The 12,103-nt window shown below is 36.3% G+C and overlaps 1 protein-coding gene across 2 annotated transcripts in view; it reads left to right on the top strand.

Moving 5' to 3' along the window:
* The window catches only part of CACNA2D1 (calcium voltage-gated channel auxiliary subunit alpha2delta 1), a 336,392-nt gene that overhangs the window by 255,975 nt on the left and 68,314 nt on the right, over positions 1–12,103 (top strand). For both annotated transcript variants that reach the window (XM_026052203.1, XM_026052205.1), the window contains exons 11-12: positions 7,263–7,421; positions 11,478–11,582. In XM_026052203.1, the coding sequence (XP_025907988.1) occupies positions 7,263–7,421; positions 11,478–11,582 (264 nt within the window). The remainder of the gene's footprint in view (positions 1–7,262; positions 7,422–11,477; positions 11,583–12,103) is intronic.

Genomic DNA, 12,103 nt, shown 5'->3' with positions numbered 1-12,103 from the left:
AAGACTCCAGGTTCTGGAGAAAAGGAGACTTCTAGCTATATAGAGGGAACTATTTTGGCAGTGGCAGAGAGTCTGAGAGTCCTTCCTCGTGTCCCTTGGTTTGAGTATTGGGCACTTGCAGCACTGTGAGGGGCAGCCTGCCCACTAGAGCTGCCTCACCGTAGAGGAAAGGTTCAATATGCTTCAATACTTGACTGTGGTTCTGTTTATTTTTTCCCTGTTTTTGCAATTTGAAGCTTCTCTGACTAGAAGGATAATGACAAAGACCTTGTGAAACTGTAAGACTGCAATTTCTGCTTCCAGTCTGCATGAAGGTGGCAAGGTCCAAGCAGCATTAAATTCAAAATTCTCTGTTTGAGTTTCGTGTTGAGTTGAATTGAATAATTTATCTTTACATTAGTGAATTGCCTTATATATGGCCAGTTCGAGGTCAGCTAGGATAAATTCTCTAAAACTCAGCTGCAGGCAGGGTATCTCTGCTCCAGGTCAGTGAGGAGGAGGTCGGCAGTTCCTCAGACCTGAAGACCCTTCTGCAAGGTCCCAAAGGCAGATGCTGCAAACAGGGCATAATAATTTGGGTGGGGAAAAAATCATCTAGTGAAAAATACAGTTTATTTCTATAGCCTGTTACATAATAACAAGATAAATTTCATAGTGCTAATACTTGATTATACTCAAGTCGTTTTCCAGGACTTATTTATCTTTAGAAGTAGAAGCAAGTGCTTTAAAAAGTTGAAAAAGCAGAAGCTGTCACTGGTGGTGACATGCTGGATGGGTAGCTTTAGATTTTAACAACTGAATGGTTTGACTTCAAATGTCATCCAGTGTTTTCTAAATGATTCATTAAGCCCATGGCATAGTACACAAATCCCATGTAGGTTTCTTTTTATCGGAATAGCATTTATGTGATATATATTGATCTTAACTGTAATTATTCAGAAGGAAATGCATGTCTGAAAAACACCCAACTGACATGATTGTTACTGATACATATTTTAAATAAAGTATGGACTGTMATTAATTTTAAACCTTTGAGAAGACTTTTTTTTTTTTTTAACAATAATATAGAATTGACTTTCCAAAGTGGCAGCTCGCTTTTGAGATCAGGCTTGTTATTTCTTCCAAAGTAWTTGACTATATAGTTAGATGTTTTTCAATAAATCATCCCAAATTAAATAAGCATTATTGTGGTTCTTATGAGATAACCAGTAATYGTGAAAGGCTCACTGAAGTATTTTGGTCCTGGCTATTTTAATGTGTGAAAAATTATTCTTGCCACTACTGCTAGTGTAGTTCAGCTGAGCTTAATTGGAAGCTGGCTCAGTGGGATATCACTTGCCTAATTCAAAGTTCTGAATATTTGCAGTATTTGTCCTGTTGATTGATTAGAGTGCAAAATGATTTCAGTGCCGACTAGTGGGAATGACAAGCCAATTTCAAGGGCAATCCATAGGCTTTTGCACTTGAAATCCTGCCTTTACTTCAGAGCTTTATTGAAGTTCAAATTAATTAAATGTAACCCTGAATTTTGTCCATTCCCCCTGGGTATTTTTATCAGTCACGCTTCAGGCTTCAGGCTCTTGCCTTCRCCTTTTAGCAAGCAGGTAAATGTTCATTTTGGAGGATTATTTTTACATCTACTGACATCTACTGATTCCTTTATCTAATAAAATGCTCTTCCCCCTTCTTTGACTGATGTCAACACAAATGTAGACTGATTTATTGCAAATGGCTGACTCATATATTTTCTTAATTAAATTATAGCATTTGCAGTCTTTTGTTGATCTAATTCTATCTTCTACAAATGTGTTATTTYGCTCCTCCATTTTGCATCCACCTTGGTCTGCACATTAATACAGCTGTTTTCACCTTCACCCTTTTTCTTTATTCGGTTTACATCGTGTATAAGCGTGGTAGAGTTTACTTGTTAGCTGTTTAAAGAACTTAAAGCAGAAATCATGCAAATTTTTATACCACAGATTTTGTATGCATGAGCACCAGTGCACGTGCTAGGAGTCTGACCTCCACAGAAATAGTTATCCTCATACCATGGGCAGGAATGGTATCCAGTAAGGGTTTTTTTTCTGATTTGGAATTTAATGTTGGTGACATTTCACGGAGAAATTAATACTTGCCACTTGAACACCTAAGCCTCTATGCAGATCTGCCCCAAGGCACGATATGCATTGACCATAAGACCCAGTTTATGGTTATATGTAAATTAGCTCATTAAGTAATTTGCATAAAATGTCACAGATGAAGCAGAATGCTGTTTTCACTCTTCTTCAAAGGAAATTGGATTTTGTAAAGCAGAGCTATCTACCTGGCAGTGCTTTTATTATGCTTACAAAGTACAAGATTTGTACTCTAATATCATCTCACAATTAGAATTCATTTTCAGACCGTAAATTTTTAAAATTACTTTACTTGAGTAATTTTCACATCATGGTTACAAAATTAGGTCAAGACAAGCGGAAATAATTCCACAGCACAATAATGTTTTTACTCTCACATGATCTATATACCTAATAATCACAGGGTGATTCATTGGTTACCTTTAGAAAATATACCACTAAGTGTGTCAGTGCTTTGTACTCAAGCAAATTTATTAAAAAAAATTCCGTATTTGGTGATTTTGCTGTGTGGGAAAAAAGATGTGCTGCTTCTAGAAGCACAGCAAATAAGGATCACCAAAACAAGATATGGAGGAGAAAAAGAAAAATGAATGACAGTAATTTGTGTCAGGAGAAAGAGCTCTTATGAAAGACATGAGCTTCAGAGTCATGCAATATGAATGTGAAGAGTGTCATAAACTCGAGAATCATACAGTTTAGTTGCAGCAGAGGATCGACCCTACCAATATTCTAATCTGGGAAATGTGGGTAGGTCCAAGGAACCCTCACCTTGAAAATTCATTTCTAGATAACCCCATCCTATCTATTTATTTTAAAGATGTAACTTAATCTGTGAAAACGWAAAATAATTTTCATCTTCATTACCTCATCTTATTTTCATATTTTTCTTACTAGAAAAGGTTTTAGGCCTAATAGTACATCTTTCTCTTTGTATATATGTATATACGTGTCTGTATGCATGTGTGTGTATATATATATATAATTATAATCACATTTTTGTTTTTTTGCAAACTAAGCTGTGGTAAATGGAGTATTATGAAAATAAATAAGCAACCTTTGTCATGTCACCCTGCGTAACTGGTGCTTGTATAGAATGCTTGATTAAAGCCAGTAGTGCAGAATGTTTTTTCAAAGTTAAAGCCCTTGTTGATGCTTTTGCATTTTTTTCTTTGAGAAGTTTTCCTTGTGAAGCCTAGGGAGCTGCATACTGACAGAAAGGGGAATATAAAACTTAGTGTAAAGTCATTTGAGAATAACTTGTTCCCACTGATTATAATGGCCTGGGGAGCACTGCTGTAAAATGACACAGAATAATAACTCTTTTGTGAATTAGAAAAAAAAAAAAAAGATGAAGAATCTTATGTGGATGTTCTCTTAATGTATATCCCTGCCTAGCACAAATCAATATCATTTTTTTTAGCAAATGCCATAAGAAAAAAAGGACATGTATTATGAAACCATATCAATATCTTGCCAAAAGGTAGTATTAAACCATGAGGAATGAGCGAAAAGAAGCTCTGACGGAGAATAAATGCCTGAAGATGACAAAATACTGCATTAGCTATAGTCGACTTGATGTTCAAAATCAAAATAGTGGGTTTTCTTGTCTGTGTTTTGCATTCATATAGGAATGGCTGGTGATATAACATTGATATTGGAATTTGAGGCAAACTGATGTCTTTGCCTTGTGGGGCACTTTGATATTGGCATTTGCAGGAACAAGCAATTACATGTGGAATCCTAAATAAGGACCCAGGAATATCCAGTATAGCAACAACTGTCAAGTAGTGCCTGGATTTGGACAATTATACACAGACAAAATACAGGTACAGCTCTGGGACTATGTTCAGGAAGAATTTGGAACAAGTTATGTAAAAGCTACTGATGGTGATGATGTCTTTCTCTGTTGGTCATTTGTGCTGCAAGCTGTGCTGTATTTGCCATTTTATAGTTACACCTGCTAAGTCAGTGGCACGAGCCCCACTGATTGAAGAGGATATTTGAATTAATCGCTAGTAGTTTATATATATGGATGGTCCTGAGAGCTGGGAACACACATGTGTGCATATCGTGCATATCTAATTCCAGGAGGTGGAAAATTATGAGACCCTCCTAAGGATAGGGCTAGCATGAATTAAATCTTAAGGCATCATTAAAGATGGCTTGATGAAACCTGCATTCTTGTATGCTGTTTTTTGTGTACAACAGTCAATTTAAATTGATGTTTGCTACTGAAAGCACTTCTCTCTGAGCCTGTCCTTTGTAGTTAATAATGCTTCCATTCAAATCAGGTCGTGCAAAGTTCTTTAGAAGCTTTTACACTGCCTTGATGTGAGGACAGAAATAATAGGAAAGTTGGCTTTAGGTGTCGTGATTGCCACAAGAGTAGATATAATACAAGAAAACAATTATTTATTGATCCCCTCAGTTATATCTCTGTATTTACTTCTTCTGACTTGCACATTTTTTYTATATATTTGATTCACCTTGTTATTTTTATTTTCTTAAAGATGAGACAGTGTTTTAAAAAATAAAGGTTAAATACTCCTTTAATAAAAATCAAAATGTATGTGTACCTCTTTATGTATTTTAATTGATTTTATTTGTTTGTTTTTGAGAATTAAGTGGAATGTCACGGAACTCGAAAAGTGACAATTTTCTGGATTTAAAATGTGACTAAATAACTACAACAAAACATGGTGCTGAGGAAATTAATAAATAATAATGATAATTTTATTTCTTCCACCTARTAGACAGTGACAGGACTTCATTGAAATGGGTTGTGTCAGGTTAACATAAAACTGTGCAGTTGATTGAATTGGGCCATTCCTGGAAATTTCTCAGCCTTGCTTAAGTTAAGTCTGTTTTCACAGATTGCAGCATTGCTGGTGTTAATCACGGAGCTGATGGRTCATTTCTGCCTGCAATTTGTGACCTCTTATGTGTTCCTGCCTTTCTGTTAGTCTTCAGATCTTGCAGAATGATCCTTCTTGTCTTTTGCATGATATGCCCATAATTTATACCATATGAGACAGTCTTAGGTTTTGTAGTCACTATGCTGAAAAATTGGGGAGAGTGTTCTACATGTAGCATTGTGAAGTTTCATCACTCCTTTCCATGACATTGCTTTCTTGGTATGCACTACAGAAGTAATAAACTGTGTAACATGTATAAAATGAAATTAAACATATTCCAAGGTTTGTAATAGGTAACATCAATTAAGGTTCTATAATGAACAAGAAGGATAGAACAATATTTAATAAGAAATTATTAAGTGAGCCTCATTTATGAAAGACACAAATAGCACCTATCATAAAATAAAAATCTCATCCCATTTGTGAATTTACAAAACACAATGTTTAACAGGCAGAAGCAAATGTAACTCCGGCACTCACATTCTTGGTTTTGTAAACTGGCTGCCCTTAGCTATAGTTTTTCCTGCTTAATTCACGTGAGCCAATACGCACACATGTCTCTTCATTACCATCTTGCAGAAAGGATTTCTCTCCATGGCAGTAGAAGGTCCTTAGATAAAACACTTGCACATGTCAGAAGCAAGCAATGTGGTACAAGAACTCAGCATCCCACCTTGGCACTGGAATGTTAAGCTTAGTTTTGTGGTGGCATGAAGAAATAAAACGGGGCTGGAAACATCAATTTTCCATCAAGAGTARAAATTAAGTTTTCAGTATTGCCTGTGGAGGTGAAAAGGAGTCTGTAAGAGGGGGCTAAAGTGTGTGAGCTGCCTTGGTGATGATTTTTCATTGTCTAGTGCTTGAAGCCCAGGTTCTTGCATTTAAAAAAATACAATCAAACCTTCTCCTTCTCAAACCTTCAAATTGGAAGACAGGCATCTGGAAARGAATATAATAACTTAGGTAAAAAGACCACTAGACAAGAGACGAATGAGGTTATTGAGTGCTCCATGTCCTTGAACAATTATAAACTTGTCTGGTTATAAAATATTAGTGCAGCAAATCTGGAGCAGAATCATTTGTGCTGTGCCAGGTGTCAGTGCTTAGGGTCACTTGGTACCTCTCTGCTTTCAGTCCTTTATAATTGGACAATACTTGTATTTCCTTACTTGTTTGCTTTCCATACATACACAATTCTTGATCTTTTTTTCTTGTGAAAGTCTTATTTACTAATCATCACTGCCTGATGTAAGAGCAATATTGGTGGCTTTAGGTGGAATCTTTTTTACTACAATTATATCTTAAGATTAGAGCATCGAATTATTTTTCTGTAGTATAATTCCATCCTGTGTTTAGGAAAATAATATAAATATTACTTTTAAAGTGATGTATTATTATCATGTATAAAATCATAGTGGAGTGCGAGTCTGAGCAGTTATTCAAATCTCTGACCTTATTTGCTTCCTTATATGAAATGCAGCTGGACTAATTAGCAGTGTAGGAAGTTAAACCTGCAAGGTCTAATTTTTATGTTATTTTAAGGCTTTTTCACCAGGCTGACAGTACAAAGAAATGGCACTTAGGTTTGCTTTCGCTAAAGACCTTTAATAAGAGGGAGACATAATAATCTGTTTTCAGATGAAACATGAATTAGGATGTCGGGATTGAAGTGCCTTTACTGAAATGTTTTAGAGATATTTTGGTCATGTTATTTTCAGGGGAGAAAAAAGCCCGCAGAAGAAATCTGGATAAGCAAGGCAATTGAGAAAGAAATGTCCAAAATAATATATATTTTGGTTAACATATGTCAGGTAAATATTAGATGAAAATCACTATATTCTAGTTTAAAGGAGGTCTTCATTCAAGTGGTGTTAAATACAGATTATACATGGTGAGGGTTACTTTTATCTGAGACTGCAGGTGAAAGTGTATGAGCCGTAGCAATTTTTTATGTCTTTTTATGTCTTTTTATGTCTTTTTATGTTCTGTTTTAGAACAAAGAATAAAGGACCAAATGTTTGCTTTTATTATATTTATTGCACCAATTTGAGATCTCTAGATGTCGGTGGACATCGTGAATACTGTGCAAATGAGTATCTAGGTGTCTTTTTCTTTATCTCATGGATCAAGGAAATATGGACCTAAGCATGCAGAATTAAATAAATGAATTGTACCTCACTGACTTTAATGCTGTTTTCTATTTATTTTGCAGTTTAACAATAACGCGCAGAACGTGAGTTGCTTCAATCACCTTGTCCAGGCGAATGTGAGGAACAAGAAGAAGCTGAAAGAAGCAGTCTATAAAATCTCTGCTAAAGGAATCACTGATTATAAGAAAGGCTTTAGCTATGCTTTCGAACAGCTGCTAAACGTGAGTATGCGAGTCGTCTCTCCCTKCCATAGAGCACAGTTCTAGACCTCCGATATCCACATGGCCCCTGCATGCTCCTCCATCACCCTGATAATCTGCTGAGCGACAAATAAGACAGTGACTTTCCTTAACAAGCAAATACATCCCTTGCAGATCCGCCCTTCCAGCAGCCTGAGATTGCTAAAATTTAGGAATACATTTGTTTTTCAATATTGTACTTTGTCACTTCATTCATTCTATTTTTTTTTCATTTTCCATGTGTTTCTCAGTTGTTTCATAGCTGTGGTAAGAAAGCATTGTTATGTTAATTGCCATTTCAGGTATAGGATCTCCTAATGTTCAGTTATCTAATGTTCCCCATGTTTGCCAAAGTTCAATTTATCTGTAACTTTATMTTAATCTTATTTCATATTTCAATGATAAACCATGGCTTGAACTGAATGAAAGAGGGCAAATAGCTATTAGTTAATAGAAGGATATTAGGCAGCTGAGATTATTCTAGTTCTTTTCTTCCTTTCTGTTATTTCATCAAAAATTAAATGCATTGACTCCATGTTTTAATTATATTTTAACTTTCTAGCTTTTACCCAAGCACTACTTTTCTGGTTAGTAATAATGTTTCATACTCAGTGTAAATGTTGGGCTTTGTTAGTCATTTTTGGAGTAATTTATGTATAGTAGTTTATAGTAGCTTAAAATAGCTCTCTACATTTCACCTTCATAAAGATCGCAGATTGGATTCTCACTGTAGTGTACATAAAGTTGTACCAATTTACAGAAGCTAGAGTTCTTGCTTAGTAAATATGATGTCCACACATTTTTACCTGCTTCATTTTATTTCAGTAATGCCTCTTGGAGGAGGCATCTTTACTTTTCTCSTTCAGTCTACCAGGATCTGGCTGCTTTCCTGTCCCCAGATATGCACCCTGGGYCTAATGGTGTCTGATAAATTCCTAAACTAGGGAAAGTTTGATGGAGGAAAAGAACATGAAGTATTTTCAAAACATGTTCTTGCCAGATGAGCCTTTTGTCTGGCAGAGGGATTTGGTGGGGAAATGATTACATGCCCTCTGCTGATGGCTAATGAAATTGCAAAGGATATTTTAAAAACTGWCTTTTTCCATATTTCGCCCCTTTTTGGTATCTGTTCCTATCGTGTGCAGTAGAAGCCAGGAAGATACAAGAAATTTTTCCAGACAGAGTTTGACTCCTCACATCGTTTCAAAAAAATACTGCTGCCGGTATGCTGTTACGTAGGAATAGATATATTAGGTTTTTTTCAGCATACTAGTTCAAGTGGTATTCATAATTTGGATGCCATAATTTTAGCCTTTTTCGTATATTGATATATTAACTCAGTATGTCTTTGCAAATAATGTTGTTTTAACTCCTCTAATTTAGGAGTTTTGTTCCCATTCCCCTAAGCATCCTGAAAGCATCTGTTCTGAAATCACATAGCTGATTTTTGGCTTCCTTTACCTTTCTTAGTGGCACAAAATTGGCACTGAAAAATTCATTCTTAAAGTTTCRTGTCCTGGAGTATAGCCCTGACCTACTCAAAGAATTATAGCCTGGAGAAGAGGAGATTGAGAAGGGATCTTTTCAATATGAATAAGTACCTGAGGGGAAATATAAAGAGGAGGGGGCCAAACTCTTCTCAGTGGTGGCTGGTGACGGAGAAGGGGGCAATGGGTCCAAGTTGAAACCCAGGCAGCTCCATCTGCATGTGAGGAAGAACTTSTTTGCTGTGAGGGTGCCAGAGCCCTGGCACAGGCTGCCCAGGGAGGCTGTGGAGTCTCCTTCTCTGGAGATCTTCCAAAGGCGCCTGGATGTCGCCCTGTGCCCCGTGCTCTGGGTGTCCCTGCTGGAGCAGGGGRTTGGACTGGATGCTCTCTAGAGGTCCCTTCCAACCTCAACCATTCTGTGATTCGGTGATTCGGTGATTCTGTGTGGGAGTCACATAAACTGTGCAATGCCTTATTGACTTTGAAAAACAAAACAAGGCAAAATCAAGAAAAAAATATATGACTTTTATTAAGTGCAAGTGAGAGCTAAAATGAGGACTTAGGCTTAGTTCCAACCCTTTTTCTTTTGTGGTCTAAGCTAATAAGCCAGCTTGGATGTTTTCTACTGGGAAATGCTCTTCTCCTGAGTCTGTTGTAAGAGGGCAGAAACATTTCTTGGCATGGTGGTGCAAGCTCTTTGGAAAAATGATGGATTTACTGCATCAGGTTTTGCAAAATCTATTYAAGCCCTCAGCCAGTATCTCTCCATCGTTATGGCTGTAGAGACAAAAAAAAAAAAAGAAAAGGAAAATGTGCTCTAAAGACCATCTTGCCTTACATTTCATCACTTATGAAGGACTAGGTTCTTATGAAGGAACAGGTTCTTTCACCAGGACACACGCTGTGTATGTGCGTGGTAGGGGACATGCTTTCACCATTAGATCTGAAACACAGTTTAAATTCAAAAATCTTAGTATCCTTTTTTATGACATCACTTTAGTGTCTGAACAGTGCGGTGTAAGTAAAAGCCAATGTGTAAATATGAGAAGGTATGGAGGAGAAAATGCTTCATTTTTCTGGTGCTATCTAAGCATGTGCTGACTAAGCCACTGGGAAAATCCTAGTTTAATCCATTATAACAAAGACTAGATTGAGTTCAAACTTTGTTTATAATAACTCTCCTTTTAAAATCAATAAGAAAGTTATATAAGACAGGCAGGCTTTGGTCCCTTCTATGTCATCGTCTTTGTGTCCCTCTTGATTTTATTTTGGCCTATATATTAAATCACTAGAAATGTAGGTGAGTTTTTTTATGAGGTATCTCGCTCAACTTTTATTACTTTTTTAACATGAAAAAGACTGCAGMACAAAGCAGTATATTGTAGGTTGTATTTCTCAAGCAAAATGTGGTCATAAATAATTTATTTCTAAATGAAACACAGAGTGCTGATGCAATGGGAGGGAGTATGTTGACTTCAAGCTTTTTTTATTTGTTGCATGTAAGAAAATCTTTGTTTTTTTCCAAATGGTTAAATAAATATTCAGTTAATACTGAACCATAAATACAAAATATCTCTTAAATATAAAGACTACAAAGAAAGTTCACTTGCTGAGAGTAATCTGAAGCTTGCAGCTGCTGCAGTCAGGCTCTCTGGATGAGGGCCTGGCTTTAGCTCTGTAGTCTTTCTGATAATGGAAACACAGGCAATCAAATCAGAAAATAGGATGAAAAGTAACTGTGGGAGGTGGGATCATCTCACCTGGCCACTCAAGTTCTCATTCTCTCAGATGATAAAGATTCCTTAAAAAACAGGAGGGAATTAGGTACTTTACAAGCCGCCTTCTTACAGGAAAAGTAAAAACAACAAAAGAGTAAGGATTTATGGGGATGAGCTGATTTGAAGGAAAATTGGCAAAAACAGTAAACACAGAATCATCTCTAAGTTCACTGAGCCTTATAGTTTCTGTGAGTAAGAGTCCCACAGAAAAAAARGTAGAGGTGTTGCACATGAAAGTTTGTTAGTTCTTTAGAGGGCCACTGTCCTGAATAACCATAAGGWTAGTTGAGATGGAGAAGGGAAGGTTAAAGCCCTTGGAGGCCCTCCCTCAGTGTCACAGAGTGCATCTTGGAGAACGTGTGACAAGTGACCTGATGAGTACCTGATGGGTGCGACCTAGCTGAGGTGGCATGGACTAGATGGGCAGTCCTCTGCATTGGGCCAGATCTCTCATGTGTCTTCTTTGGCTCTCAAGGAATGGAAAAACCTCTTTTTGTTGTTTGGTTGCTTTGGGTTTTCATTCATTTCATGTAGTCCAAGCAACATTTCTGTGACATGAAGACAAAATATAGAATTGGAAAAACTGTCTCGAGGTATTGCTGCTGGATGAAATCTTAGAAGACTTTGGAAGTTTTGTCTTTGGTCCCAAGAAGGCTGCAGTTTTACCTGTAATGTTAAAGTTGTAAGGAGGTTAATGTGGAAGGCATCAGATACATCTTGTGTTATTTTGAATAGCCTGAAATAAGAAATGTTTTTCTTTGTATCTCCTACAGCACAGTGTCTCTAGAGCTAACTGCAATAAGATTATCATGTTGTTTACGGATGGTGGTGAAGAAAGAGCACAAGAAATTTTCCACAAATATAATGAAGACAAAAAGGTAAGTGGTATGTGAAAGACTGTACAAAAAAAAAAAAAAAAGAATATTTTAGGCTGGAAATAATAATGCCTACCTTTTAAAATCTCTTAGCCTTGAACCTAAGGCCACTTAAAGCTTTCTCAATCTATAACATTTCTCTGAAAAGATAATAAGATATATTTAATATTTTATACTTTGAGAAGTTGAACATATACAGACTAGCAAAAGCTTCAATTGCTGTGTGAATTTAATTATATGTTTGCACAATTTAGCTAGGATTGGGATGGCTGAAATTTGTAATTCAGTAATTTTCCATTACTGAAGTTTGTTCTGTAGTTCAACTAGAATTACGGGTTTCACAAAGGAGTCACGGGATTTGTCTTGCTAACGTTAGATTATTAGTTGTGCTTTTTTTTTTTTAATTTATTTTTGAATTTAATCAAACTTCCTATCTGATTTTTGCATACAGATTACACATATTCACAAACACATGGTATGTGTGTTTGTCTCTATATGGTATAAACTTCAGTTCTATGAATTGA

This window comes from Nothoprocta perdicaria, unplaced genomic scaffold (assembly GCF_003342845.1).
Source record: "Nothoprocta perdicaria isolate Ctin4 unplaced genomic scaffold, notPer1 scaffold_85, whole genome shotgun sequence".
NCBI classification, from domain to species: domain Eukaryota; kingdom Metazoa; phylum Chordata; class Aves; order Tinamiformes; family Tinamidae; genus Nothoprocta; species Nothoprocta perdicaria.
Note: the sequence above shows the minus strand (reverse complement) of the source record. Positions and strands in the feature narration are given on the sequence as shown.